Source organism: Periplaneta americana, chromosome 16 (genome assembly GCF_040183065.1).
Source record: "Periplaneta americana isolate PAMFEO1 chromosome 16, P.americana_PAMFEO1_priV1, whole genome shotgun sequence".
Lineage (NCBI taxonomy): Eukaryota > Metazoa > Arthropoda > Insecta > Blattodea > Blattidae > Periplaneta > Periplaneta americana.
Window position 1 is genome coordinate 179,494,010 of NC_091132.1, and position 17,260 is coordinate 179,511,269.

General features: G+C 35.5%; 1 protein-coding gene across 4 annotated transcripts in view; it reads right to left on the reverse strand.

Moving 5' to 3' along the window:
- The window catches only part of LOC138692103 (zinc finger protein ZFP2-like), a 35,862-nt gene that overhangs the window by 8,193 nt on the left and 10,409 nt on the right, over positions 1–17,260 (reverse strand). For 2 of the 4 annotated variants that reach the window (XM_069815051.1, XM_069815053.1), the window contains exon 4: positions 1,415–1,497. In XM_069815051.1, coding sequence (XP_069671152.1) covers positions 1,415–1,497 — 83 coding nt within the window. Of the gene's footprint in view, positions 1–1,414; positions 1,498–4,418; positions 4,557–5,729; positions 5,868–10,724; positions 13,322–14,080; positions 14,164–17,260 lie in introns of those variants that run through there. The other 2 variants (XR_011330009.1, XM_069815052.1) reach the window with 2 other exon arrangements.

The following is a 17,260-nucleotide window of genomic DNA, read 5'->3' on the forward strand; positions in this document are numbered from 1 at the left end:
ACTTGCTCCGACCGGGAATCGAACCTGGGAAACTTGGTTTCGCGGAAAGCCGCGCTAACCGTTACTCCACAGGAGTGGACTCGCTCCAGATATAAGTGGAATTAGGGCAGTTCTAAGTTGAGATGAGTTGTCGTACTGATTAACACAAACATCGCAGTCTTCCATTCAACGAACCCGGAATTTGAAAAGTGACGCTTCTTGTCACAGACTAGCCTACAAGGCGCTCAAATCACCGCACCCCTGCTTTCGGAATACACTAGGCATTCTCGCAGCACTCATCGTTTGTGAATGTGCCTTTTTGTATCGTCTATTGGTTTTGAAATTTCGATTTTATATTGTTCTACTCTTCGATAATTCCTTCACTAGATTGCATTGGCGAAACATTAGTTTCGGATAGTTTCAAGTGTTATGGACGTCGGTTCTACTAAGGAAGTTGCTATTTTTGACAGCCAGAATGGAAATATGAAGTAAAATTTGGTATTCTTGCAAATTTCTTTTCTTCCGTTCTCTTTCAACTCACTGCTATCCATTTTTAAGAACCTGGCCCCTCTTAATTTTTGTTTTTCACTCCTTGTAAATATTAAAACGTCTTCAAACAAACAAAATATAATTCACTGATACCAACACAACCTGCTACCCGACTATGCCGTGAAGCAACTAAAAACTGTGTATTATGAAAACTGTGCAACACGCATGGACTGTGAATGTACATCGTTGCATTGCACAAACAAATTCACCATAAGAATCAAATTACTGACTGCTACCAATGGATTGGAAGTTTGGAACGTCGGAAGTTTTTAGTCCACAATAACTCACGAAAAATGAGGATAAAGTAATTCGAGTAACAATACAGGTTTCATTGATACATTTAAATATTGCTCTAATTAATATGGTTTAAATATTATGATTAATTTTTTAATGTAGTGGAGAACAATAAACAAAAGAACATGTGATAGGAATGTTCTATTATTAATACCAATCACTTTGTCAGAACACTACAGCAAGGTCCGTCTGTAACAGCTGTTCGACAGCGACATCTAGAGACCTTGCACTACACAAAAATGCAGACATCTCACCAGCCTTGGGTTAGCCGTAAGCATCTTTCGGAAACTCATTGAAGGCAAAAAGCTTTCCCTGTTTAATAGGCCTACATTGACAAAAACAACAATAATTTGGCACATAAAGCCATTTTTAAGAGCATTTACTGTAAAATACCAATAATCTACGTATATATTCAATGTTTATACACTGGAAAACAAATGCACATGCAAAGCGCATCCCTACAAGTACACGCACGCTACCTGTTTGTTTGGTTCAGAGATACAGCCCTTCCAAAGGTGCTTTTGGAACAATTAATGAGAAGGAAGTTTCAAACGCAATGAACTCTCCACATAAACTCGCACACCACACTCACCATTCCGTGAAAATCTCGTTGTCCTCTGCTGTTCCCTCCACCCTTGGCTCCTCATTCACTGTGTCCAAGTCACTCTGCTCTTCCTAACACACAGCAAACAAAACAGAAAGAAAGCACAATTTACATTAACAAAAGAGCAACGATTCTATACGCCACAGAAGTGCATATAAGTCGTATTCGGCCAGTAGAAGTGTAGTTAACAGAGGACTATTCTTGGGGCAGATATTTCATAGGGTAGTTCTTTCCCTTATATAACAGTGTTGCTGAAGCTTTTTTCAACATGTGGCAAAATAAAAGTGTAATCTAAACTACCGTGACACACTCATATAATCGAAAGATGTAGTTCCCAAAGAGCACGGGAAATTTTAGGAGGGAACTAGTGGTATAATATACAAATAAAATGAAATTAATGCATATGCATTAACATATAAAGTAAAATATTAAAATTTTATATGCATTACTTTTAGTCAACATATGGGGAACGATAACTTGATGAATGGTGAAATGGCGCATGTTGCAAAAAGATTGAGAAGAGAAACAAATTACATATTATTCACTAATTGAAGTAACAGAATTTTTGTATTGAAGATTATGATAGAAATGTAAAATTTATTGATACAAAATAATTACAACACAGTGTAAGTGAGTAATTGAATGGGAATGCTGAGAAACCCCAAACGTGCATAAAAGAAAATTTTCTGGAACAACAACAGCTACTCTTACTCAACAGTTTGAACCCGTAAGAAAATATATTAGGTTAAGTAGAATAAGTCTCATATTTTCTGTAAATTTCATCCCTATGCGGTATCTATTTTCCGAGAAAAAATATATAAAAGCTGTTGGATATGTGTCGTTTCTCAATATTTTGAAATAGGCTATATTAATTAGCAGAATACAATCTGAGTAAAATATTACATCTTTATTCGCAACAAACGGTTACTTAGCAAAACTGTCACAGATCATCAACACAGAGTGTTTCAGAATTCCTACTACAAAGTTCTAGGGGTAGATTAAGTAGATAGAGTTTGATTGGGAGCCCAGGTCCAGAAAAGTATCATATCGATGCGAAATAAATTTAAAGAAAGATTCGATTTACAATCTCCCGATTCACGGTACGCAAACAAAACGGAATGACGGCGACCAGCGAATATAGATTATAAAGAATGGTCACTGAGCTAATTTTCCTGTGTTTTGTTTCTCTGTGCGCAGCGTTCAGTTCCACTTTCAAGCGCTAGAGGTTAGTGTAATCGAGCATACGCTAAGATAATAATTGAGAATAGAGGTGAGACACAGGATCCAAACATCGCCTATCTTATTGCATAATCCAGTAACGCTTTGCTTCAAATGAATTCAAGTTAACAGCTTTTCCTTATTTCTCAGTGACAAACTAGTTGTAATAATAATATTATATATTTCGTATATAATAAATTATATTATAAAATAATATAATAGGCCTACATTATAAAATTAAGTATCGAATTAGTTTAATATTTGTATATAATCTAATATAGGTATATATATATATATATATATATACTTATATAAAAAAATAATTAACGGTATATAAATATTATTGATAATAATATTAAACCTTTAGTGTATAAATAATAGTAACAGTCTAAATACAGATCTCATTTTAATAATTAAAAAAAATTATAGATAAATAAAGTAAATTATTAATATAAAGATTACTGATCAATAAAGGAATATATAATAGACCCATCTCGTAAGAGTTTTGTTTTTCCATTTTCAGCGCTATCAAATCATTACATATTTAAATTGTTGTTGGGGTCAAAATCTCAACTCTCATTATAAAGGAACTCTGAAGTCTAGCCATTACAGTTAATGACGGATTTATTATTTTATGGATCCAATTTATTTTATTTGAGTACATAATGTACCTAGATGTATTAATTATATGTGTTATATTTCCGCTGTGTCGACTGCTAGCTGGTGTGATGTCAGCGCCAACTCTAGAGAGAAAGCAGAATCTCACGTTCTAGCTGGCTTGATGGTCATTGCAATCAGTCCGGCTACATCCAAGGTAGCGACCCGAAGTGTCCATTCTTTATAATCAATATTCGCTGGGGCGACATCTGCAGTCCTCTGATATCGTCTGTCTCGCCCTGTACTGCTCAATGACTGAATCACAACTGATGTGAAAGTGGACTCCGTAGAACCGATTGTAAACAGAAGACACACGATATCACGTACAGCTGAGTAGATGTTGAACTGGATAGGTGGTAAGGACATCCTTGACATACTCCTCTCCCAGTTTGACTTCCTTCTGACATTTATTCACCCATTCTGACTTTCAATTGTGTTTTTATAAACATTACTAAACAGTCTTATCTCTTTTTTTTCTTAGTAGGTTATTTTACGACGCTTTACAAAAACTTCTCAGGTGTCTCTTTCTAATCCACGCCAAATTTCTTAGGGATCCCCATCTGTTTATTCTGTTAAAAAGCCCTTTGTAGGTCCACAAATATTATATACACTTCTTTAATCTTCTCCAGGTATCTTTGACCGATTGTCTGTAGCAGTGCAATTGCATCTCTCATACCTTTTAATTTCCCGAAATCAAACTGCTCTCCTTTCAACTATTCTTCCATATTAGAAAAGTAATATAAACCTCTATTCAGTATTTGCAAGAGAATCTTCGCCAGGTGCGATATTAGAATGATAGTCCTGAACCCCTTCATTTGTTAGCATTATTTAGTTCGGCATTGGAATCAACACTGTGTCTGTAAAATTTTCAGGCCCCTCGCCTTTCTCATATATTTCGTTGCATAATGATAGAATTTGCTTCTTGTGTTCACCCAAGCATTTCACTATATCAATCGGGACTCCATCTACTTCTGTGGCTTTCCCATTCTTCATTTCCTCCTATATTAAAACTGAATGCACTTCACTGACAAAAAAAGGAAATAAACTATACAATACTTTAATGAATGCTGTGTGTATCCGAATGAATCAGAACATGCATTCTTTGTTCTGCACTCACCTCAGGTTCCCGTTTCACCACAGGGAAAGAAATCGGCACAGGATCTTCCTCAAATTTGATCTTAGTTGTGAGATCTTGGCTCTGGACGTCATATTCCTCCTTTATACCAGTCACATGCTGATCCGAAAAATTGCATTCCTGCAGTACAAAGACACATCTTAAATGGGCGATTTATTACAAGGTGTTACAAGACGACATCTACTTTACAAATTTCTCTCTATGTGTCTGTATGCCACAGCCTGATCACAACGGACAGTATATGATTCACATTACGATGAATAAGGCTAGAAAATCATATGCAAATGCATATTTTCATGCAAAAACATTTGTTATGTTAGTAACGTCTGTGATGATGAATACGTAAAGATTACTCTTCAAAGTTTTTTTAATATTTAGGCCATTATCCCATATAATATATTACTGTGCATTATATTGTAGTAGATCTTCAACATTGTGTTAGATTAACAACAATATTTCCATACTTTTGTAAAAAACAATAAAACACTGGATTGCTCTGTTGCCAGCACATGATATTTTTCGGGTGCCTCCACTCAATGGCTAGAAATTCCTTGTGTATGAAGGGAAACTGTGGAAAAACCACCACTGCCTACTTTTGTTCCACTGAACTGCTGCTCATAAGGACACAATCCCAATATCCCCACCTACTGACTCCATCGCCTCTACCCTCCTTTTCTATGTTTCACTTATTCCGAGTTGTTGCATTAGGAGTATTTTGTTTCGTAACCACAAGTACTGAAACATTATACCATTCAAATAAATTAACTTCCTGGAAGTCGCAAACACATAATGATAAGAGTATTTATAACTATTTGCAGTTTTGAATACGATTTCATATTTCACTGGTTGCTCTCTGCTTCTATATAGTCAGTACCTGGTTTATTACTTGTAGCATTTATATCTTAGGTAAGAAAAATTCAATGTTTAATTAATTAATTAATTAATGGGAAGCAGACAATTAAGGTAAGCGCTCAGTTACAGGAAAAAAATGCATTGGGATTTTTATTATGGTATCGTTCATTTGTCCGCATTTCTGAATGAATCATCAAATTGTATTGTAATTTACCGCTAGACCGCATTATTTCATTAAGAGGAAGTGCAGCAAGCAATTTTGCTTTCAAATTTAAAACAAAAAGTTTAACATTAGACTTCTCTGCAACAAGACATAACCTATAATAGCAAATAGTGAAGATATTTTTCCTGTCTCTAGGCCAAAGAGTAATGTGTAACACAATCAAAATATACCAGAATAACTCGAAAAAGAACACAGTGTATTTCTTGAGCTCCACTCACCTCAGGTTCATCTTTCACCACAGGGAAAGAGATTGGCCCCGGATTTTCCTCAAATTTCACTTCAGATGCGAAATCATGGCTCAGGTCAACATATTCCATCTTTACACCAGTCATATGCTCATCCAAAATATTTGGTTCCTGCAGTAAAACGAGACATCACAATTGGACACTTTGGGATTAGTGTAACCAAAGGAAGGCGGACAGCAAAAATGGGCTCATTATTAAATAATTTTGAGTACATGCAAGGCATATCAAAAGCCTGAACTAACCTGACGTGTCACTCATTCGTATATGCAAATCATAGACAAAGTCTAAACGAATCTGTCACACATTCGCATATGCACGGAATACAGAAAACCTAAGGTAACCTAATCTAATCAAATGTATTAAGTATATAGGCCTACATATTACATTTATTTATTCATTATAAATTGTTTAGCATATTTTCTGGCTTCTGTGATGGTCGACAAGCGTATGATCCTCTTTGCTCTGCATGGTATGAGAACTGCTTGAGAAAAAATACGGAGAAATTAGCGCTCAAGTACTTTTGGTGATTTTGGAACTGAAAATCGTTGAATTTCTAAAGTAGTTTTGGTGGAACTGGAGTTGAAAAACGTATGATTTTATAGCGACATATTTTTGAGAAAGTAGACACTTTTTTTTTTCACATCTTTACTATAGCGTTACCAAAGAAAGTGGGACAGAAAAAAATGAAGTACATATTTAAAATTTTGAGTATACACTATGCAAGGCATAAGAAATTAACCCAACCTTACATGTCAACGATACGTAGACAAAAGGAATATAAAAAACCCCAGACTAAACTATCACAGATTCGTAGAAGCAAGGGATAACAAAAGCCTAAAGTTATGTAATATAATTTAACCTGTAACAGATTTGTAAATAGGAATAGGTAGAAGCGTATCGTGATATTAAAGCTTGTAATATAAAAACAATCTAGTAGGAAAGGAAATATCTATTTGCTAGTTTAGCCAAAATGACAAATAAAATTTTAAACAATATATCCCTATTACCTAAACTTCCTCTCTATATCAACAAAGTACCGTACACTATAGTTAACTCATTTCAAAATAAAGTAACAAATTACAGTTGACAAATATTTGTACAGCAAACAAATGCCAATCTGCGATATCGCCCCACACCACACACGGGACTGAGGTCTGATTAAGTCTGTTTATGGGTTAAGTGAGGGGATAGCTAAGTGACATTAATCCGAGGAATGTGACAAGTTCAGTGGATTAGTTCAAGGATTCATCAAAGTGAATTGAGGGCGAAGAATTTTATAGTGTGAGGAGATACCTTTCACCCAAACAAAATACACAATTATTATTACTATTATTATATTATCATCAGGAAACAAAGAAATATATATATATATATATATATCCCACTAGGATAGCTGCCTTTCGGTAAGGGTTGCCAAAAGATACAGCATACTAAACAAGTAGATATAAAAATACACACTTGTGTTATCACACTCTCTCGTGTGGAAACCAACAGCTCACCTCAGCTCCACACCTTACTATGGGAAAAGTGATCAGAACTGGAGATTCTTCAGATATATTTTCTGATATAATAGCCGTAGCAATCCATCTTTATTTAAATACAATTCTCCTTTTCAGAAATCATTTGACCGACAGTTGGCAGTGCGAGGGAACTAAGGAAGCCGTGGTTATCGCTGGTAAAAGTTCGCTCGAAACGTTGCTTACGAGATTATACAATTAGGGATGGGCGAAGTTGTTCTATTCCCGGAACAGTTCCGACGGTTCCGATTCCGAAAAAATACTATGTTCCAAATAACAGTCACTATTGGTGACGAGTCGGAGTCGTTAAGTCGTTCAAACGAACGGTACAGTACCCTCTCTATTCTCCATGCAGCTCACACTGGAGCACTCATAGGCACAGGACCTCCTATATTACAGGAGGTCCTGATAGGCATGACATAGTACACATTCTTATCTATAGATGGCACTGCAATGCACATTCGAATCAATTTTGGAAAATTTCTGTGCACGCGGACAGAACTCAAAAGCTTAATGTTAGTTATTAAACAGCTGTTGACTACAAGGACAGAATACAACACTTTGTTTTCGTACATAAAGTTATGAAGACATGGTAGCCAACTAAAAAAAAAATAACATAACATTTAAAACATATGGTATGTAATTTCTGTTCTATTACATAATAAAAAAAAAACAAGTCATTAATTTTTATTTTTACTTTTCTTAATGCACAGTTATAATAATAATAATAATAATAATAATAATAATAATAATAATAATAATAATTACAATTTCATAAATAATAAAAAAGACATATATTTGCAGTACTGAAACCTGGAATCCTCGCAGTGGTTTAGTAAAATGTTGGAAACGCATCTTTACCAAAGTGTAATTTAAACTTCGCATTAAACCTCGCTCTCCAAATCAGTACTTATATGGGCAGTTTCCAACAAATAATGCTACAACATATTTGTCGTTCTTTGATAACAGAGAAGATAGCACAAAAACTTGTGCTTGTCAGACTTAACCTCAACAAACGACATACAGACATTGTAACTAAACCACTCATTACCATTTACGACTTTAACCTTACATGTATAGAATCAGCTGATCAATGAATTAATAATAGTATGCGTACTTTATGACTTTGTAGAATGTTTATAAAACAGAATTAGTCAACTAATGGTGAAATAAACTATAAAGCGGGAATTGAATAGGAATGAATATTAAAGATTATTAAATACTTACTATAACATTACAGATGATTGGCCAGTCTTCCAATTGTTGATATTAAAGTTCGCGCCACCGCAAGGATTTCAATTTCCATGCGTCCCCCTCCAACCACGTGAGAGTTTCAAGTACCAACTTCATCCAACGAAGTTCGAAGTACAACATAAAGAACAACGAGAACAGTGTAACCGCAGCTGTCATTGGTTCATCGGAACGAGCTCCGACGTTCCGACTGTTATCTCGGAGTCGGAACATACCTTGTGCAACGCGGTACTGCGAGCCCGCAACAGCTGGGCAAGTGAGCAGCTCGGAGTCGGAACACTGTTATTTCGGTACAGGAGGTTCCGACCTACTGTTCATTTTTGCAACAGTTCCGAGACCGGAACAGTTCCAAAATAACTGTTGTGTTATTTTTTACCCATCTCTATTATCCAGTGAGTGGCCCGGGGATGGATCTACCACATCTACAACTCATGTACCTATTGAACTATCTAGTGTCATTGCATAATATCCAGAAGGAAAACTTTGACTGAGAAAGCAAAAACTTAATGACGCAAAGAAAGTAAATCCATACATTGAGGATAATGTTGAAGTATTTTATGAGCAGATTGAACAGTAGACCTAACTCTGATGTGAAAAAATGAAAGTGATCAATATAATAAATTATTAAATTTTCATATTTGAAAAAGTTAATTTTCAAATTGCTCAAATTCATGATAAAATGTTTTGTATGTAGTATTACATATTAATAAATCTTGTTTTTCTTTTACACAAAACTCGTTTTTATTATAATTAGTCCCTGTCGAAATACATTATTTGTTAAAAAGGCACATGTCCAGCTAATTTAAGTGCCCCTACTAAGAGCATGATTGGTTATATTTCCAAATACACTTCTCACGAATGTGAGTTAAATATAATTTCCTAATTTGGATTATTCAGAAAAGTAATAAACTTAAATTATTAAGCAAGAATTAGTTTTTTGTTTCTCCTGTAAAATTTCTTTTTCTGGACATCGGCCCCTTTAACATTTGATGTATACTGGTAATGCCTGTAGTTACAATATCAATTTAGTGAAATAAGAATAACTATTGCAGTTACAATATGTACATTCCTTTTATACACAATACAGAAGACAATAATTTTTTTCTACATTGCATGGGTGACCGTGAAGAAATCACTTCACATAGAAGTACTTGATCGTCGTTTCATTCTAGATAAAGCGAGAATTAAATTCTTTAAGAGGGGAGAAACAGTAACCACAATAGTCTGTAGGACTGTATGTATTCTTACCTATAACATGCTATACATGAACACTCATAATGTTTATGGATTATACACACAGAACAGCGGAATTCAACGACTTGTATTATGAGTATAGTTACTAGGCTGAGCTCTGATAGTGATAACAATGTTATAGAAATTGCCGTACAAAGAATACGAATGCTGTTTACAGAAGAAGTGTGGGTTTCAAAATACGAAAGATTTATTAAAAGTGTATTGGTATGAAGAGAGTTTAACTTAACCACAGCCCACTAGAAATAAAAGATGAAATGGAAGATATGCTGATGTTGAACTCGACTGAATGATCTCGCCATACTTACATCTAGTGAAAGTCTTGTCTCCATTGTGTCAGCGTCACAACATGATTGTACAGCTAATTGATCAAACTGGGTTCCATCTTATGATACTGTATTCATTACAACTACAAGAACTACAGCAGAAAAATAGAGTTTGCTACTTGTGAGGCGTTCGAAATGATCTTCACACCACTGACTTTAACATATGTATGTGGTAGCAAAGAGTTTATTATGCATAAATTAGGAGTTAATTGCCATTTGTAGCCCTCTGTTCCTTGCTATATTTAAACAAATGATAAAAGAACTCGCTGGTATGAAGATTTGTTACCGCATCTTATTGATTGACATCAGAGAGTTCTTATGGAAAAAGTGAGAATAAGTGCATAGAGTACATACATGGGAATGAATATTACGTAATTTTAAAGAATCAGTATAAGGAACGTGACGTTATTGACGTTTTCGTAAGCTGTACAGCCAACATATTGGATTAATGTAATACAGTCGTCATTTTTGTAAGAAATGTAATGGGAGACAAATGATAGAAGGTACCTATAAAAAATGTTTATTATTTTAGGGGGCTAGTCCCACCAAGTCCCAAACTATTACTTTATAAAGATAACCTCTACACATCACATGTCACAGCATAATAAAAAAAAACAAACAGGACACAGAAAAGCGTTTATTTTTCATAAAATTACTTAAGAAAATGGCGATTACATTACACTAATCAAACATGACCACCGTATATAGTACACATACGTTCGCTACATCAACAATAAAGTCCGCCCATCTGTTTAACATAAAAAAAATGATGCAGGATTAAACTATAAATAAAGTGTATAATATTTTGTTGTCTCAAAACTTCAAGTAATTGATAATACGGAAACAGTTCACAATAAAGGTATAAAAATTATATGAACATTTATTAATAATTAACAATTTTATGAGTCAGTGGATTGGATGTAAATGAAACAACCTTTATTTAAATACGCAACGGGCCAAGTAAAACGGGGCCTGGAAATATTTCCAAATTATATCAAAAGAACATCACTTTTTCAGATATTATAAAGTGCTATGAGGAATCAATGTTTTCAGGATATTTGTAAACATTACAACTTACTTTGTACCGATATCGTGATTTTGTTGCAACATCAATGATAGTGCACATAAGCTATAAAAATAAAGACAATGAAAGCAAAAGATTATATGAAGTCTGCCGGGAAAAAGATGGATGATTCAATGAAAAAATACAAAAATTATTAAATTCTTTCAAATTTCAAATAACGCATGCCGGTAAATAAGATAGAATACAATAGTGATTTCATTTAATACACGAAATTGTTCATATAAGAACTTTACCAAATCGTTTGCGACATTAAAGGTAAGTAATCAAGATCTATAAAAAATAGGATATTATTGTGACCTTTCTATCCCACAGTTATGGAATTTACTGATGAAGACGACGAAAAATATCTGGTTTCACAATAAAAGTAATGATTAATTAATAAAAGATTGACCATCCTAAAGTTGGAAGTATCTGATTCATCATTCATTCATCATCTAAAGTTTAAAACTCCTTTTCAAGACACTCTTGCAAAAACTTAACTTCAGTGTATCAGAATAACGAAGGATAAATCCGTAGAAATGATATTCACAACCATCCAAGATTTTGAATAATGGACAAAGAGTACTGTTTTCAGGAAGAAAATGAACTTGAACAATATTTCCTCCTACAGCATTTAGTGGCATCAACAGACTTTGACCTGGACAGAAAAGGGCTTGCGATATATGAAGAATTACGCGAGGCAGTATTTCAAATAAGGCAGAATAATGCTGCATTCATGACAGCTTTACTTCCAGTAATTTATACTATTAATAACTATAATAAAGTCACAGTTCAGCACTGACTGCAGTGATGTTCATCGCTCTGCATTACTTTGACATCAAATTGACAAAAATGATCGTCGTCCAATAGAAAACACATGGATGATAAAACAATATTGCTACAAAAATCCTGTATATGGCAATTTCTCACAATCAAATTATGAAAGTGCAATTAATTCATCCTACCATGTATACGAGTAATTAAGTTAGACAGCAAAAACATTTTGACAACAAATATATTCAAAAGGCATCCCGTCTGCGAGGAATTGTTTATGCTTTCTTATAAAACTTGGATCGAAAACACTTCCCACAATCATCGCACTTGAAAGATATCGCGATTCTATGGAGGTGTTGAAGGCAATTTACGTTACTCATCGTCGAGAAAGGCCAGAATAATTACATCTGAAAGATTCCTCGTCTGCGTGCAGTAGTTTGTTTTTCAGGCCAGAATATTTACTTTAACCCTCATTACACATTTTTGACTTACACCACTTCTGCTCTGAAAATAAAATTAGGCCTACATTTCCTGAGTTAATTGAAGTTTCAATTCTTTCAACAAAATCTTGTGTTCATTTATTCGCCTGTGTGCACGAGTTGATGCCTTCTTAGATTACTCGACCGCGAAAAAATCTTGCCACAAACATCGCATTTGAAAGTTTTTTCGCCGGTGTGAATGCGTTCATGGATTCTTAGATTACACGACTGTGAAAAACTCTTGCCACAAACATCGCATTTGAAAGGTTTCTCGCCTGTGTGAAGGCGTTGATGGATTCTTAGACAACTCGACTCCACAAAATACTTGCCACAAACATCGCATTTGAAAGGTGTCTCACCAATGTGTACGAATTTATGTCTTCCAAGACTACTCGACAGCGAAAAACATTTACCACAAACTTCACATTTGTAAGGCTTCTCACCGTTGTGTACAAGTTTATGCCTAGTAAGACAATTCGAAAACGTGAAACACAGACCACAGACATCACATTTGAAAGGTTTCTCACCAGTGTGAAGGCGTTCATGCCTTCCAAGGTAACTGGAGTCAGAGAAACACTTACCACAAACATCACATTTGAAAGGTGTCTCTCCACTGTGCAGCAGTTCATGTCTTTTTACACTACTCGAATTCGAAAAACTTCTGCCACAAATATCGCATTCGTAAGCATTCTTGACTACACGCTCACGTAAATGCGTCGTTGATTTTGCCGGATTGGAGAGACATTCGTTAGACATTTCGAATTGCAATCGCTTATCTTCAGCAGTTCTGGTATGTTTTCTTGAGGAATCTGAATTCTTCGGAATCTCGCACACAGTCTCGTTCTCTTCATCTGCAATACCGTCGAATTCTGATGATACAGACCTGTCTTTGGTAGCTGCAATCCTGACGAATATATACTATCAGACAATAGAATAGTCCCAACAAATATACATTAAAGTCATGAACTTCAAACCTAAACGAAACTGTTTCACCAGAGGAAACGTTACCAATATAGATACAATGCTATAAATAAATTATGAGTTATGTTGGAAATACCAAAATTGTCTCAACATTCTAGCCTTATCTATACAACATATTTTATGTGGAAAATACCATGTTTGCCAACTCTTAGTACGTAGGCCTTTCTGTTGAGAAAACTTTCTGTCTTTTTAAGTAGTGCAGAATAAGAAACAAAAGAACAAGTGACAGGAATGTCCTAATTATTAATACGAATCACTTTGTCAATATACTACAGCAAGGTTCGTCGAAAACAGCTGTTCGACAAAGACATCTAGAAACCTTGCACTACACAACAATGCAGAGACAGTTCACCAGGTTTCAGCTAGCTGCAAGCATCTTTCGGAAACTGATTGAAGCAAAACGCTTTCTCTGGTTATTAGGCCTACATAGAGGAATACAACAATCATTTGGCATAGAGAGCTATTTTTAAGAGCATCTAAATAGCAATACACTACATAAATTCTCAATGTTTATACAATGGAAAACAAATGCACATGCAAAGCGAATGCCTACACATGCACGCATGCTATCTGTTGGTCTAGTTCAGAGTTACAGCCCTTCTGAAGGTGCTTCTAGCCAGTTACCGGAAAGGAAGTTTTAAACGCAATAAACTCTCTACATAAACGCGCACACCTAACTCACCATTCCGTGAAAATCTCGTTGTTCTCTGCTGCTCCTTCCACCCTTGGCTCCTCATTCAATGCGTCCAAGTCTCTCTGCTCTTCCTAACACAGAGCAAATAAACGAAACATAGCACAATTTACATTAACAAAAGTGCAACGATTCTATATGCCATAGAAGTGCATATAAGTCGTATTAGGCCAGTAGAAGTTTAGTTAACAGATGGCTATTCCTGGGGCAGATATTTCATGGGGTACTTCTTTTCCTTATAGAACAGCGCTGTTGAAGCTTTTTCAAAATGTGGCAAAATAAAAGTGTAATCTATACTACCGCAGCACTCATACAATCGAAAGTTGTAGTTTCCAAAGAGCGCGGAAAAATTTTAGGAGGGAACTAGTACTATAATGTACAAATAAATGAGATTAATGTATATGCATTAACATATAAAGTAAAATATTAAATATTTTAAATGCATTATTTTTTGGTCAACAAACGGGGGAATGATAACTTGATGAATAGTGAAATGGCGCATGTTGCAAAAAGATTGAGAAGAGAAACAAATTACATATTATTCACTAATTGAAGTAACAGAATTTTTGTATTTGTATTTAAAGTTTATAATAGAAATGTAAAATTTATTGATACAAAATAATTATAATGCAATGTATGTGTGAAATTGAATGGGAATGTTGAGAAACCCCGCACGTCCAAGAAAGTGAAATTTTCAGGAAAAACAGAAAACCACACAGCTACTCTTACGTAATACTTTGAAGCCGAAAAAAATATATGCGGTGGTTAAGTAGAATAAATATATGCGGTTAAGTAGAATAAGTCTAAGATTTTCAGTAGATTTCGTCCCTATGCAACATCTATTTTCCGACAAAAGAAATATAAAAGCCGTTGGATATGTGTTGTTTCTCAATATTTTGAACATAGGCTACATTAATTAGCAGAATGCAATAAAATATTACACCTTCATTCACAAATATGGTTACTATGCGAAACTGTCACAGATCATCAATACAGAGTGTTTGAGAATTCCTATTACAAACTTCAAGGGGTTGTAGAGGGGACTAAGTAGATAAAGTGTTGATTAGGAACCCATGTCCAGAAATGTATCGTAGAAAATAGCTGTAATGGAACAGCTAGTAGTAAACTACTGTACTGTAGGAGATATTATCTATGAAGGAAGAATTCAATTTCTAGTCACGAATTTGGTGGGTTTTTAAGTTGTTTATTTTACGACACTTTATAAACTGTAATGGTTATATAGCGTCTGAGAGAAACGAAGGTGAGAATGCTAGCAAAATGAGTCCGGGGTTCAGTGCCGGAAGATACAGAGCATTTGCATCTAATGGGTTGAGAGATAACCGAGGAAAAAAATTGAAGCAGGTCACTTGTCTCGACCAGTATATAAATCCAGACCCACTCAGTTTACGGTCAGATACCGAGCATTTGCATCTAATGGGTTGAGAGATAACCGACGAGAAAAATTGAAGCAGGTAACTTGTCTCGACCAGTATATAAATCCAGACCCACTCATTTTACGGTCAGATACCGAGCATTTGCATCTAATGGGTTGAGAGATAACCGAGGAAAAAAATTGAAGCAGGTAACTTGTCTCGACCAGTATATAAATCCAGACCCACTCATTTTACGGTCAGATACCGAGCATTTGCATCTAATGGGTTGAGAGATAACCGAGGAAAAAAATTGAAGCAGGTAACTTGTCTCGACCAGTATATAAATCCAGACCCACTCATTTTACGGTCAGATACCGAGCATTTGCATCTAATGGGTTGAGAGATAACCGAGGAAAAAAATTGAAGCAAGTCACTTGTCTCGACCAGTATATAAATCCAGACCCACTCATTTTACGGTCAGATACCGAGCATTTGCATCTAATGGGTTGAGAGATAACCGACGAGAAAAATTGAAGCAGGTAACTTGTCTCGACCAGTATATAAATCCAGACCCACTCATTTTACGGTCAGATACCGAGCATTTGCATCTAATGGGTTGAGAGATAACCGAGGAAAAAAATTGAAGCAGGTAACTTGTCTCGACCAGTATATAAATCCAGACCCACTCATTTTACGGTCAGATACCGAGCATTTGCATCTAATGGGTTGAGAGATAACCGAGGAAAAAAATTGAAGCAGGTAACTTGTCTCGACCAGTATATAAATCCAGACCCACTCATTTTACGGTCAGATACCGAGCATTTGCATCTAATGGGTTGAGAGATAACCGAGGAAAAAAATTGAAGCAGGTAACTTGTCTCGACCAGTACATAAATCCAGACCCACTCATTTTACGGTCAGATGCCGAGCATTTGCATCTAATGGGTTGAGAGATAACCGAGGAAAAAAATTGAAGCAGGTCACTTGTCTCGACCAGTATATAAATCCAGACCCACTCATTTTACGGTCAGATACCGAGCATTTGCGTCTAATGGGTTGAGAGATAACCGAGGAAAAAAATTGAAGCAGGTAACTTGTCTCGACCAGTACATAAATCCAGACCCACTCATTTTACGGTCAGATACCGAGCATTTGCATCTAATGGGTTGAGAGATAACCGAGGAAAAAAATTGAAGCAGGTAACTTGTCTCGACCAGTATATAAATCCAGACCCACTCATTTTACGGTCAGATACCGAGCATTTGCATCTAATGGGTTGAGAGATAACCGAGGAAAAGAATTGAAGCAGGTAACTTGTCTCGACCAGTATATAAATCCAGACCCACTCATTTTACGGTCAGATACCGAGCATTTGCATCTAATGGGTTGAGAGATAACCGAGGAAAAAAATTGAACCAGGTAACTTGTCTCGACAAGTATATAAATCCAGACCCACTCATTTTACGGTCAGATACCGAGCATTTGCATCTAATGGGTTGAGAGATAACCGAGGAAAAAATTGAAGCAGGTAACTTGTCTCGACCAATATATAAATCCAGACCCACTCATTTTACGGTCAGATACCGAGCATTTGCATCTAATGGGTTGAGAGATAACCGAGGAAAAAAATTGAAGCAGATAACTTGTCTCGACCAGTATATAAATCCAGACCCACTCATTTTACGGTCAGATACCGAGCATTTGCATCTAATGGGTTGAGAGATAACCGAGGAAAAGAATTGAACCAGGTAACTTGTCTCGACCAGTATATAAATCCAGATCCACTCATTTACGGTCA